Source organism: Catharus ustulatus, chromosome 24 (genome assembly GCF_009819885.2).
Source record: "Catharus ustulatus isolate bCatUst1 chromosome 24, bCatUst1.pri.v2, whole genome shotgun sequence".
NCBI classification, from domain to species: Eukaryota; Metazoa; Chordata; class Aves; order Passeriformes; family Turdidae; genus Catharus; species Catharus ustulatus.
In genome coordinates, this window is record NC_046244.1 from 1,440,512 (window position 1) to 1,455,371 (window position 14,860).

The 14,860-nt window shown below is 47.6% G+C and overlaps 1 protein-coding gene across 2 annotated transcripts in view; it reads right to left on the bottom strand.

Moving 5' to 3' along the window:
* Positions 1–5,485, bottom strand: part of CAPZB (capping actin protein of muscle Z-line subunit beta) — a 56,136-nt gene extending 50,651 nt beyond the window's left edge. For both annotated transcript variants that reach the window (XM_033079319.2, XM_033079318.2), the window contains exon 1: positions 5,379–5,485. In XM_033079319.2, the coding sequence (XP_032935210.1) occupies positions 5,379–5,381 (3 nt within the window). In that variant the 5' untranslated portion in view covers positions 5,382–5,485. The remainder of the gene's footprint in view (positions 1–5,378) is intronic.
* Positions 5,486–14,860: the final 9,375 nt, after the last annotated feature.

Below are 14,860 nucleotides of genomic sequence, written 5' to 3' on the forward strand. Positions count from 1 at the left end.
ATTGAAATTCCAAGTCAATGCACCAGGAAAGGACTCGGCTGCACTTTGTGTGGAGGACATTCCCTCCAGGCTCAGGAAGGACACGCTCTGCAGCACGGCTGCCACACCTGGAGTGGAGTCCCAGGGGGCTAAACCCAGAGCCAGGGCTCCCAAACCAATGCTGCACTGGAAATAATGCAGGTACACTGATGAAATGTAAACTGCTGAGGTTTCATGTGCACAGAGCAGGAATAAAGCAGGCAACTTCTGAGCAGGGCAGCCAGGTAAGCCAACTGCCTGCAAATCCATTCCCTCATTCTTCAGCCCAGCTTGGGAGGTGCAGCAAAGAGCAGGAGCTCAAAGCAAGCTGCATATTTCCTCCTGAAGCCTACAAGAGGGAGGGAGGAAAAAACAGCACCAGATAATACAAGGAAATTAATCCACTGGTTGGTGCCAAGGCTCAGACCATTACTCCAGGAAACACAGCACCAGGTATTACCTAATGCAACTGAAGTCATTCTAAATAGAAGATTATTTTGGGCACAAAACAACAGAATAGATGCTGCTTTCAATTCCTCACTCAAAACTTCACTGCATCAAAAATGCAGGAGATGGAAGAGGGTTCCATTGCATCTGGCATCACAGAGAATTATTACAGTAATTTAGCTGAGAGACAAGCAAAGTTCCTTCCTCAAATCCACCCTCCCAGCTCAACTACCAGAGAAACGCCTTTAAACTTCCTCAATAGCACATTCCCCCTCATGCTCCACCAAGGAAGTTTCAAAAGTAAAAATCTTGTCTAGCACACAGGCAAGAGCTCCAACTTCCCATGACAACCTGCCTGGAAGCATCTGTTCCCATCCTGCTTTAGGACATAGGACTAGGTCAATTTTGGCCATGGGTCAGATGCAGGAATTATTCAGCTCAAGTCACAAGAGTTTCAGTCACACCTCAGCCAGGTTTCCACTACAGCACTTGGTCACTTCTCACAGGAATCATCACAGGAACCCCTCAGTCACAGACTATTAAATATTTAAGAAGGCATCACACCAAAGATGAAGAAAAAGATCAGTTTATACCCCAGTTTGAAGTGGCCACACCCCCACTGCATTGGCCTGAGCTCTTGATCTTCAAGTTAGAGAAGCTTTTTAATTAGCACAAACTATCAGCTAACAAAATTTGGGCTAAAGCCCAACTAGAGAGAACAGGAATCCTGGGAAAAGCTTGTGCTGGTCAGAGATATTAATTACTCCTTCAGGGATGAAGCCTTTGTGACAAAGAAATTCAGATTTTCAGATTTTAAATCCCATAGTTTTAAGTGAGGTTTTTTTTTGCCCTTATTCTTGGAAATGGCAAAGGCTTAGGAAGAACTGGAGCATACACAAGCATTGGGCCTTTCTCCTTGCATTAAGAAGAGACACAAAGATTTATGTGGTTGAGGCTTTTAAAATTCTTCAGGACTCCCAGCATGAATCAGTGGGAAAGCAGGAAATTTTAGAATGCACTTTAAAAATCAGTTTATGAATCACTTTATAAAGTGATTGACTAAAACATATTGATAAAAACAGATCAGCATCTCTTTTGAGTATCTTCTACTTCTGTAATCATTTACTTCACCTGGAAAAAAAAGTTATTAAAGCACATTGGATTAAAGTAGGGTGTAACAACAGGGCTGAGTGTGGACAGGTCTCTGAGCCACCTGCTCTAGTGAAGGTGTCCCCTCTAAGGGTCCTTCCAACCCAAACCATCCTGGGATTCCACAGCCCTAATCTGTGTACACGTACCTTGCAGAACCTCACATTTCTCCAGTAAAATTGCTCCCTTCAGCAGGCACTGGAAATAGTTTTATTTTACCTTGAACCAGCTCAAAGGGGACAAATCACAGCAAAACACTTCTCTACAAGTTCACTTTGCAGGGTAAGGAGCTCCTTGGATTTGACCAAAGATCCCCACAAAAGGTAGGGCAGAAAGACAAACATGGGCACTGGCACTGCCCACTGAGTCTGCACAAGTATCCCCAGCCTAAACTTGAATTTTAACACTTTGGGGTGACCTAACTGGAGCCTTGCAATGCCTGAAGGGAGCTGACAGGAAAGATGGGGACAGACTATGGACAAGGGATGGAGGGACAGGACACAGGGAATGGCTCCCACCGCCAGAGGGCAGGGACAGGTGGGATCTTAGGAAGGAATTGTTCCTGTGAGGGTGGGCAGGCCCTGGCACAGGGTGCCCAGAGCAGCTGTGGCTGCCCCTGGATCCCTGGCAGTGTCCAAGGCCAGGCTGGGAGCACCCTTGGTAGTGGAAGGTGTCCCTGCTCATAGCAGGGATTGAATGGGATGGGCTTCAAGGTCCCTTCCAGATCAAACCATTCCATGATTCTCTGATGCACCAAAGGCAAAGAGGAGCAGCACAGAGCACTGGGGAGTGCAGGATGATGATGTGCAACCCGAGCTCCCCAGCCATCCTTCATCCAGCAAGTCAAGGGATGGATGGAAAGCAAAGCTGACAGCCGTGGAAGTAGAAGTTGAGAAGGGCAGCATTGTCATTTTCCCAAAGAAAGTCATTTCTTAACTCAGCTGCAGTAATAAGGACTAAAAATAGTCACCCAAAAGAGCTGAGCTGCACTTTCATTCTGTTTCACTCCCAGATGTCAACTAGTCCCATATCAGCATATATATTTACCATATGAGGAAATCCTGTTTGAACAACTTCAGCTTGTGAATGTTTTGCCCTCCCTAAAAAAAACCACAAGATTAAGCATCACTGCAATGGCAGTATTCCCTATCCCAGTGATATCCTCTGACTTGATTATTTTGGGAATTTGCCGTTTAAGATAACATTTAGCTAAGCTCACACACTTGGCTTGCCTAATAAAACACAGACTCCACGAAACAGCTGAAGTTGGTGTTTCTCAGAAGGCATGGGGTGTAAAGGACTTGCTGTAGATACTGAAAATGTCCCCAGATCCCCACAGCACGTGGTGGAGGTCCAAAAGGGACATGGCCAGGTCAGAGATGGGCTCTGATTGCAGCCAAACAACTCCTATCCTGAAAATCTTAGCAACCCTGAGCAGCACATGAGGTTTGTGCTGCTGTCACTGTCACATCACACACCCTGGGCCGTGCTTCACTGCTCCTTATCTGCCTCACAAATCCTAGATGAATGAGGCACAGCCAGCACTACACTAGACAGTCTGAATTTATGGATGATTAAATCACAACATTTTGCTAATATTGTGCTCCTTTTCCTCAAAAGTTGCACAGCAGAAGAAATCCTTGCTAACATGATCAGGCCAGTTTACATAACCTGAAAAGAAAGGGTTTTATTTTGATGAAGAGTAACTGGATTCCATCCATTCATAACCCACAATTCCAGAAATCTCAGTAGATCCACTCTCCCAAGTCCTGCTTTGCCCTGAACAGTGCATTCCATTTATTTTTAGCACAGGAGACACTATCCATCCAGGCAGTTTTCAAGCTTCATGCATTGCCCTGCCCTGTTTCCCTGAGCACCTGAAATGTGGGCACAGCTCCGAGTTCTCCAAGGAGACAAAGGTTCCCATGTCTGCTCTACACAGACATTGCTAACCCTGTGGTACCAGGAAGGTGCTTGACACAATATCCTGCACCACACCAACTGCTCTCTTCAATGAAAGGGGCATTCCATCCTTCCAATGCTCCACTTCTGTGTTCTGGTCTCAGACCAGTAAAAGCAGAGATGTTGGAAGAACCCTAAACGTTGGGTTTGCACATGAGTTGAAACTGGAGGCTGCAGGTTCATCCCTAAGTCCACTCAACATTGGAAACCACCACACAGCACTGGAAGTTCTCATCAAATTTCTCCTATGCCTGGTGGTCTCCATGACTAAACATGAAAAAACTAGAAGGCAGCAAAACCTTGTAACACTCAGGAAATTTCCAAAGGATTTGTCATGTACCTCCCCCAAAGGACTGACACAGTTACATTTAAACCCTGACTACATTCTCCTAATAGCACATCTTTATATCCCCTTCAAAGAAGTTGGTACCACTGTTGTTATTTTACATGAAGCCTCCTTGTTTTCTTTGAACTCTTTCCCTGTGAGGATTTTTGCAGTGGCAGAAGTTTGGACAGTTTGTTAGAATCCCAATTTGATATTCCATACATACAGATTTCAGTGTGTTAAAATAAGGTACACAGCTGGAATGAGATGCTCTGTCCTGCCAGGACTCAGATACAGCACTTGCTCTTGTTTGAGCCAACAAGGAACAGAACTTTGATCATAACTGTTCTTCACCTTTCACCTGACATTAAAGATGTTTATCCTGCATGATACAGGTGGCTCCAGCTCCAGAAAAAAAAAATAAGGCATTGCCTCTGAAATTCCTATGGATGAAAGCAAGAAGTCAAGGATTACACTTGCATGGTTAAACAGCTTTACAGTGCTGTAGAGCCAGGCTCTGGGTTGTTCTTGTATGAACTAAACACATTCAAACATTGTCGAATTGTCATGGGGGAAAACCTGAATCACAAATGCCCAAGAGCATGAAGCGATGTGATTCCCTACAAGTGACTCCATGCACAGGAGGCTCGGGAAAAGCCCCTGTCCAGGAAGGCAGAGAGCAGAGCAGGGCCTGCGCCAGCTCCCCTTTCCTTACTGCCCTGGGCAGGAGCTGATGGAGTCTGCTCCCTTTACTCAGCACCAAAGCAAAATCAAAAGGGTTTGTGCCCTGGGCTAATCCATTCGGGAAACACAGCGAGATGGAGATTATTCCACACGGCTGAGGAAACTGGAGGTTCTCAGAGAGAAAGGAAAGTTCTCAGCCCTGGGGAGGAGCAGCACCCGTGGCTGTAGCACCCCCTCATCGGGCGGTGACTTCCCTGTATTTCGCAGATTCCACGAGATCACAGCACACTTAACACCAATCCCAGCTCCAGACGGTGGGAGACAACTTGGATTTACGCACAGGAGCGACAGCGATGGGCCCAGCGCTCCCAGACGCCGCAGCACCCACGAATCGCAATACCCCGGGCGGTACCGCTCTTCGCCAAAGCGGAACCAATCCCTGGGGAATTCTACAGCGTTCTCTCTGGAAACACCGCCCGGTACCGGGACCAGGGACCTGCTAGTAACGGGGCAGTGGAGTCCCGGGCGAGCCCCCCGCCCCCGGGCCTGCGGAGCGCCGGGCTGAGCCTCCGACAGCCTCAGCCCCCCGGCCAGCGCCCTCAGGCCGGGCCACCCCTCCCCGCGTCCCGGCAGCAGCGCCTGGGCCCTCCCTCCCTCCGTCCCCGCCGCCCGGGGGAGGCCGGGCGAGGCCCCCCGGTGCGAGAGGGCGGTGTGGTCGCGGGGGGTGCCGCGGGAGGGGCTGTCCAGAAGGGCGGGGGCCGGAGCTGGGGGCACAGGGCCGGGCCGCTCTCACCATGTCGGCTGGGCGGGTGCGCGGGGCGGTAGAACGGCGGCGCCTCCCGGTCCGTCCGTGTCGCTTCGACGCCGCGGCCCGTCCGCTTCCGCCGCCGCCCGGCAGTGAACATCCGGGTCAGCGCCGCCGGCCCCGCCCCCGCGCCGCTCTCCGCCAATCAGCGCGCGGCTCGCCGGCCATCGCCAAGTATGGATGCGACGGCGGCGGGGCGGGAGGGCGGAGCGGAGCGAACCACGCCACCGGCGCGGGGGGGACGGAGCGCACGGCGGCACCAACTGCAGCGCGGGGGTGAGCGCGGTGGCCAATCAGAGCTCGGGGGCGGGGCCGGGGCGGGGCCTGCGCAGGGCGCGCCGGCAGCTCGGGCCCGGCCCTCAGTCGGTACCGGGGCTTCTGCGGGGCAACATCACTGCCTTAGGCACCTCTAAATACACTTGTCTAAGTTTAAACGAAAGGCAGGCGGGTAGCACGGTAAAGAAGAGTTAATGAGTAGCAAACTTGTTATCCTAAAGCTGGGTTTTTACACAGGTTAACACTTTACACATCCCCCAGGTCTAAAGCGATATGGAAAAACAGGCAGCCTCCAGCTGCTTAAGGTCTGGGATAATTATTAATTATTTTCAAAAGGAAGTATTCGGTGTTGTCTGGGAGGTACCTGCTGGAAGCCGCATTCTGACACAGTTCGATGCCTTCAGGGCTCAGGAATTGTGACAGGAAAACAGGATCACAGATTTGTAAGGGTTGGAAGGGACCTGAACCCCCCACAAAGGCAGAGTCCCCTGGAGGTGACCCTGAAGAAGGATCTCCAAAATCAGGGTATATGTGCTAATAAAACATTTCTATTTTGCACAGGCTGTCCCAAAATTAACCCCATTTTTTCCCTTCTACTGGACTAGCTCCCATTACAGTATTTCAGGTAAAACATTAAAATTCCAGACTCCTGACTTGTCTTTCATATGGGAATATCAGAGCTACAAAAGACACTTATCCCAGGAAAGCATAAGGATTCATTAAGCAGTGACACCTTTCTCTGCAGCTTCTTTTGGAACAGGTCAGGCCTTGTTTCACCCCAGTTTTGTTGCCAGGACCCCAAAAAACCTCCATTGAAACTCTCTGTGCTGCAGACTTGGCCCTGGGGAGCCAAAAGCCCTTCCCTCTGTTTGCTGTAGGAGCTGAAAATGCCAACATGGGAGTTACAGAGGGCTTGTCCCTGGGATGTCACAGACACTGGGAGTCACACAGGGCTTGTCCCTGGGATGTCACAGACACTGGGAGTCACACAGGGCTTGTCCCTGGGATGTCACACACAGAGCAGTCACACAGGGCTTTCCCTTGGATGTCACAGACACAGAATCACACAAGTTTGTCCCTTGGATGTCACAGGGCTTTTCACTTGCATGTAACACTGTGGCCCATCCTCCCCGGGAGGAGATAACCCAGGCCAAGCTGTGCCGTTGCACTCCCACATTATCGCAGGTGTTTGTGGCTGGACACTGAACGTTCCCAAGCTATCAGATAGCAAACGGCACCTGGCAGGAGGTAACAGCTCTGACTGCTCCTTAAGTTAACGGGGCAAACCAGCCAAGCCTTCAGGCTGCAAAGGACAGCCCCGATTTCCAGGGAAGTGAACAGCTCGGACACGGATCGGGTTACAATAGCCAGAGACAGAACTGCACCGCATGAATTTACACCACAATGGAGCCCGTGCACACGGAACAGCTCTCAGTGGTGTTTTCAGTGCAGGAACAAAATGAACCTGGGAAGGGAGGAGAGAAAACAGTAGAACGATCTCAGGAAAAAACAGGAGCTGTATTACTTCACAGAAACACAAAAGCACAAAAAACTCCATCAATAACCAGTACCAAAGAAAGCCAAAGGTGGGAAATCATCCTCCCACATCTGGGAGAGCAGGCATATGACCTCAGAAGGCTCAAGAGACTCCAAATTCAGTTCTTTGCCACTACTCCTCAGCCTAACCTCCTTCAGCCTGCTTTGTAAGATGCAGCAATCCCAAATGGCTCCTATTTTGAAGTCCCCAGATCCTCCTCCAGTGCTTGCATTCCCTCAGAGCTGCCTCCCAGCAGTAATTAAGAAAAGCAAACCTGTTCATTACACAGGCCAAATTATTCATTCATTTTCCAGGGATCCACACATCTAATACACGTGTACTCCTCAGGGCTGGGAGCAATTGATAAATTTGAAAATGCCTCTAAAATTCCCTCTTTCTGTCACAAAATTCATGCAAAGTATTCAACCACAACTCTACTTGTAGTAGCTTTTAGTTTTGAACAGAAACAGCTCCTAGCTGCTTGTGGAGCAGCACAGCAATAGCAGAATTAGGCAGCCCAGTATACTTCAAACAATTTAAGCTCTAAATGAATGTTGAGGCCAAGAGGATGTTTTTCTTAGAGGAAGAAATACAAGCATCCTGGATTTTGTTTTCCTGCTAATAGGTATAAAGAAGAATAAACAGCTGCTCTAAGTTTCTCTAGAAATATTTGCATTAAGAAGATCTGCAGATTCATTTTGAAATCGATGTCACATCTTTTTTTTTTTTTTTTAACGAGGAACAGCTGTTTGCTTTACTTGTTTATAGCAGGCCATGTTTCAGGCATTTTTGGTTGGTTGTTTATTAAGATGTAGGACCAGACTCTTGCAGGCAGGCTGCAGATTAGGGTGGGGAGTAGATCCCAACAGGCAGAAGATCCATGAAGGTCAGCACCATCCCACCTTCTGCTGAGATTTGTGGAATTGCTGTCACCAAATGCAGCAAATTCAGGGATATTCCATGTCAGCACCATCCTGCCTCCTGTTGGAATTTGTGGAGGGACTGACCCCACATGCAGCAAATTCAGGGATATTCCATGAATGTCAGCATCATCCTGAATTCTGCTGGGATTTGTGGAGGGATTGACACCACATGCAGCAAATTCAGGGATATTCCATAATGTCAGCACCATCCTGCCTTTTGCTGGGATTTGTGGAAGGGTTGACACCAAATGCAGCAAATTCAGGGCTATTCCATGAATGTCAGCACCATCCCACCTTCTGTTGGGATTTGTGGAATTGCTGTCACCACATGCAGCAAATTCAGGGATATTCCATGAATGTCACCACCATCCTGCCTTTTGCTGGGATTTGTGGAGGGATTGACACCAAATGCAGCAAATTCAGGGATATTCCATGAATGTCAGCATCATCCTGCCTCTGCTGGGATTTGTGGAGGGGTTGACACCAGATGCAGCAAATTCAGGGATATTCCATGAATCCATGCTGTGAGGTAGCATTACCTGTGCCTCAGGCATTTCCCAAACCTGCTGATGTGGATCACCCACCTACAGGAAAGAGCACTCCCAAGGGTTCCTGGCAGACATTACCCCTCTCTAAAATGAGGGTCTATAAACAAAGGAAGCAAACAATGATGTCAGTTGACATCTTAACAGCCCAACAACATCAGATTCATGTGCAATTAATAACAAGGCTTTTGATCCTGCAATCAGCAGCTCTAAAATCCATGTGCTTTCCCTGTACATTTGATTACATTCGAGGAAGCAAAAGGATAAACACTTATTAGCATTACAAAGTACTTTTCACGTTCAGCCAGAACTTCCTGAAGCATTTCTGATCCAGCACGATGTGGTTTTTATTTTATCCTCCTTCATGTGTGGTGAAATGCTATTTATTTTGTTTATTCCAGCATTTATCTAGGACCAAGGGTGACTGGGAGGAACAAGGTCTGAGAGAAAATGTTCATGCTTCACTGAATAGTCATTTTTTTAAATAAAGAAAGAAAGAAACATCTTGAGCTTTTTTTTTTTTTTTTTTGGTCAGATTGCCCATTTTATTTCATGGCACTTGAAAGATATGTTAACTTTTATTAGGAATTCTCATAAATTGAATTTATTGCTGCAAGAGTCTTCCAGCAATGGTAAAGTTTAGCTTGCTGGGTTTTATTAGTCAGAGTCAGTAAAACAGCAGCATCACTTAGTTTGAGGCTGAAAACCAAGTGTTTCTTGGAAACTAATGTAGGAAAAAGGTACCTACAGCACTACCCAATGTCTTGGAATTCCATGTTCAAGCCACAGATAGTTCTCACTATGGAGATATTTGTACACAGTGTCAAAATAGCACACAAACAATAAAAAAGTCCTCCATCCTGAATCCAAAGCAGCTTTGCTGAGTGTACTCTTGGAATTTAAAAGTTTGTTGAGTTTGCCCATTTCCTGCAGGAACTGATGAGTAACTCCAAATACCACGTTTAATGAAAAACAACACATCGCCCGTTTAGTGAGAGGTTGGAGGCATTCCCTTCCCTCTCTAAGGGTGTTGAACCAGACTTTTTTCCACTCCATCAGCACCCAAGCAGATCTGCTCCTTTGGTTAATGGAAAGGATAAAGCCAGCAGCAGCCCAGGATGTCCATGCACTGCAGGACTGCTGGGATCCCTCGTGTTCCAGCACATCCCAGGACACTGTTAATTCCTCTTCTTGCAGCTGCTCCTTTAACTTTGTCTTTTCAGCTCAGAAAACTTGAGAGACAGGAGCTGTCTTTAGCCTGAGCAAAGAGAATATTGAGGACATTCTTGTCAAACTTGGTCATTAACTAGCAATAATGTCTGTGGCTTGTCATTAAAAAAGAATCAAGGAGGAGCTGATTAAATACAGCAGAAAGAAACAAAACTTTCCATTCCCTTACTTTTTCCTTGACACGTTGCACTTCATTTGAAGCCTGCTAATATACCAGCCAAAAGAATTGTAAGGGTCTGCCTGGATTCTTTCTTAATACAATGGTCACGGTTCAGTAGTTAGAATCTGTATAGAATTAGCCAGAGACATGGACGAATGGAAAAACAGACGAAAAGGCTGAAAAATAGCACTTCTTCATGGGCTTATTCCTTAGAAACCTCATCAATGCAGCACAAGGAGTTTTTCTCTTGCTACTATTCTAAAAAATGATCAGAAAATAAAGACATGAAATGTCAGAGCACTGCTTTTGCCTGGGATTTCAGAGTTGGCAAAAACTCAGCTCAGTGTTTCCATGCAAGTGCTTTCCTGCAGAGATTTTTGGGGCAAACTTTATGTCCATGGCAAAAGCAGCTTAGAGCAGAAGGAGCACAACGAGCTGTGCCACATCTTGTCCCATTTTTTCCAAGTTCTGCTTCAAGCAGCCATAGCTGACAGCTGGAACCAGCATCAGCACACACTGAATCCGAGCAGAGCAGCGTGGAAATCCATCAGCACAGGCTCAGAACGCGCTAATTACCGGGGATGGGATCCCCATGGAAAGCCTGCAGGATGCTTCACTGCAGCACAAACCATCCCTCCTAATGCAAGTCAGCTCAGCCTCAGAGGGCTGCTCACCCCACAGCATCTGACTGCTGTCCACATAAAATCAATAAGGACAGCACAGGAGACTTAATGGAGTCACTGGCACCTTTCCCATTTCAGGGCAAAGTCCTGCTCAGGAGGGGTTTCTTTCTTCTCAGACTTTTGTTGGTTTGGTTTTTTGTTGTTGTTGCTTGGATAGCTAAAAGGTTTTCAAAGAGAGAAAGAAGCATCAATGTCTGTTGGTGAATGTGGCTTATGTTTGGAGGAAAAACCCAACACACCAGAGTGGAGAGTTGGAGGTTCCCACCCAGGTCTGAGCTCTCTGTAACAGGAAAGAATTGTTCTGGAAGTACAGGAAACAGGGAGTGGGGGCCCACACCGAGGCTGTGTCAACCATGACAAGCAGATAACTCCTACACTGCTGCCTTCCTGTGCAGATCTTGGCAGAAAATAAATAAAAAAATATATGTGTGGGAGGTGATTCATGTTATTTAAATCTATGGGAGAAGTTGCATGTGTATTCTTTGGAAAAGAAGAGAGCAAGAGTGCTTTAGTATCCAGTGGGGAAATGACTCAAGGGATGCTTCAGGATTCTTTGAAAAAATAGAATAAGAGGTGATATTCTCATGCTGGGAAAGGTTCAAGATCTAAAAGAAACTTGCTGGGAACTTTTGAAACAAAACCTCATCCTGCTCTAAGGAAATGTGTTCTGTTGAGAAGAGTCAGAATTCTGGCAGGTGCAGTTGCAGAGCAGCTCCTCACCTCCAGGTGCACCAATGGAACCAGAGAATCCTTCTGGCTGGGAAGGCCCTCCCAGACCATCCAGTCCAACCTGTGCCCAGTGCTCTCCTTGTCCCCAGCCCAGAGCTCTGAGTGCCACCTCCAGGTGTTCCTTGGACACCTCCAGGGATGGGCACTCCAACCCTCCCTGGGCAGCCCCTGCCAATCCCTGAGCACCCTTTCCATGGGGAAATTCCTGCTGATATCCAGCCTGAGCCTCCCCTGGCCCAGCCTGAGGCCATTCCCTCTCCCCCTGTCTCTGTTCCCTGGAAGCAGAGCCCGACCCCTCCTGTCAGGGAGTTGTGCAGAGCCAGAAGGGCCCCCCTGATCCCCCTTTTCTCCAGGCTGAGCCCCTTTCCAGCTCCCTCAGCTGCTCCTGGGGCTCCAGCCCCTTCCCCAGCTCCCTTCCCTTCCCTGGACATGCTCCAGCCCCTCCATGTCCTTCCTGTGGTGAGGATCCCAGAACTGGACACACAGCATTGGCCATGCCCTCTGCATGGATCTGGATTCCCTAGACAGCAGGGAAGCAGCAATTTTGAAGAATAATAATTTAATGGTACTTACTAATGTGAAATCCCCAGTCAAGCCTCTGCCTTATGTGCTGGCCTTCTGCTGAAAACCTAAGCCATGTCTAACTCCTAGTGAGCAGTCCTTAATTCCATACACAGCTCAGTCAGGGATATAATGTTAACAAAACTGGGGATACAAGGTCTGAACCTACTTCAGTAGAAGCTGACTTCCACCAAAGAAATACAGGGCTCATTTTGAATCTTTCTGGCCTAATTTCCTCCATTTATTCACACACTTATTTATTGGAAAGAAAGGAGAGGAGAGCACGAGGGGCGAAGGGAGGGAAGGAATCCTGGGACAGCACATGCTGGGCTGTAAAATGCAAAAAAAGGTTTTTCAAAACCGCATGTTCTAAACATCACCTTGGAGTCCCACAATAATAAATATTTGATATTACACTGTGAGGGTCTGACTGCCAAGTAACTATAGCAATGGAGAGAAAAGCCTGTCTTTGGACGCATTCCCTCCTGCCTTAATTTTTCCCTGGGGTGGGGAAGGGGTACAGAGAATGTGCTCTAGATCCTTAATGGATAACATTTTCCAGAGCCCCCTCAGATCACTCAGTCACTCTGGGATTTAAAAGCAGCAGAGTGATTTCTCCAAAGGAAGCTGAACGTTCAAAACAATTATCCTGAACTATTCCATCCCCTTGGAAAGGGTTAATGCACCAGGTCCTGAGGTGAGGCTGTCAGGATACATTGAGACACAGCAACACAACCCTTTATGAAGTGCCTCACAATCCAGCTGCTCACCACTGCTTCCTTCATCCTGAAAAACAGCATTTTCCAGGGAGCCCAACAGCCTGAAAATGAGTAAGTGTGAAGTGAGACTACACTGGCCTGCACTGAGCATTTGTTTTTGCCAACAGAAGGCCACATTTCTGCGTTGGTTTTAAACACTGCCTTCTGGAATTTAATTTTCAGGATGAAAATTAAAGAATTATTTTGGAGGCTTCAAGTTATCTTTCCCCTCTTGATATTTTCCAGAGCTGTTTGGAAACGGGAGGGTGGAGCTGGCACCGCTGGGGCAGTGGTTTCAGAAAGCACTTCTGTAGCTATTTGGGGAAAAAACTGCTGGATCATGTTGGTATTTTTATAAGTAACTCGATGCGTGGCTCTATTTTGGATACCAAGCATGCAGCAATGCAGAGTGATTTGAGCAAATTGCAGGGGGAGGAAGAGAAAAGGAAAATCCCCTTACAGAACATCCCTGCCTTCTCCAGGGAAGCCTCTTGAACCTCCAGGGGCCAAGTTTAACCATGTGCCTTTTAGAATAAGTTTCCAAAAGCCATTTCGATTTTATAAGGAAGAGAAAATAATGGTTAATTGTGATTGTTCCATGATTTGTGAAGGAGTTGAACCAAATCAATTAAAAGTAAAAACCTTCTATTGTGACTCTAGATCAAAACCAGTTGTACTTCTAAGATTAATTAAAGACCTAAACCAACAATAACTTAAATCAATTTTTTGCCAACTTCAAGAATTTTTCACTTCTGTTTGTGGCTTTAGTCTGTAATTGACTTGTGAAAGAACTTCCAGTTTTATGAAGCAGCAGAGCCTCCTCCACCTCAATAAAGAAAACTGCCAGAACTTGAAGAAATCAAAACAAGTAATCACAGCTAAAAATTGCCTCACAGTGTGAATGAGGACATTAGTACTTGACAAACAGCCTGGGGTTTTTTTCACAAGGCTTCTAGAGAATGCCTTCCAGGCAGCCTACACACCATTTGCAACACAAAATTCATGATAGTAGCTTTGAAGACATTCACAGTTCAGTTGCTGGCTGCACAAGGCTGTAGCACGCTGCAGGATGGGCTGAAGCCCAGGAGTCAGTGGGAACCCTTCCCACAACCACTTCCTCTAAAATTAGGAAATATATAGATATATTTATATACCAGGGCAAAATTCTTCCCTGTGAGGGTGGTGAAGCCCTGGCACAGGTGCCCAGAGAAGCTGTGGCTGCCCCTGGATCCCTGGAATTGTCCAAGGCCAGATTGGATGGGGCTTGGAACAACCCGGGGGTAATAGAAGGTGTCCCTGCCCATGGCAGGGAGTAAAACTGAATGAACTTTAATATTCCTCCCAACCCAACCCATTCTGCAATTCTGTGATTCTCATTATCTACCTATTGCGTGGAATAACTTCTTAAATGTGACAATGATCTTGCTGAGATTATTCAGCTCCTTTCTCAAAGAATGTTGGGGGCCCAGCCTGCTCTTAAAATGAGGTGATTCCTGGGATATTGATAGGGATTGACAACAGCTGTCACATACCTGTATCTCATTTCAGGCAGCTGCTGAAGAGCAGCTGAGGCCAGACAGCAAAAATCACAGAATTTTTAGGGTTGCAAGGCATTTCTGGAGATCATTAATTTCAACCTCCGTGCCAAGGCAGGGACACCTGGAGCAGGTGACACAGGAATGCGTCCAGGTGGGTTTAGAATGTCTCCAGCGAGGGAGACTCCACACCCTCCCCTGACACCTGCTCCAGTGCTGTGCCACCCTCACGGAATGTTCTTCCTCCTGCTGAGGTGATGCAGGACCATTGCCAGGGAAAACCTACACGGGAGTGTGTGTCCAGTGATGTACCCAACGCTGCAGTGAGAAACCTGGCCCTGCAGCACAGCTCGGCTCTTACCCTGGATGAGGCGTGAGCCCAGCGGGCAGGGGGGCGGCGGCCGCGGGCCCGACCCGGGCGCCTGCGAGGAGGTAGGGATGCTGCCATGGGCTGAGGGAGACGAGGGCTAGCAAGGGCACAGCAGGAGCTCTAGACGGAAAGATGGAGCCCGGGACGGGCTGGGGACGTGGCG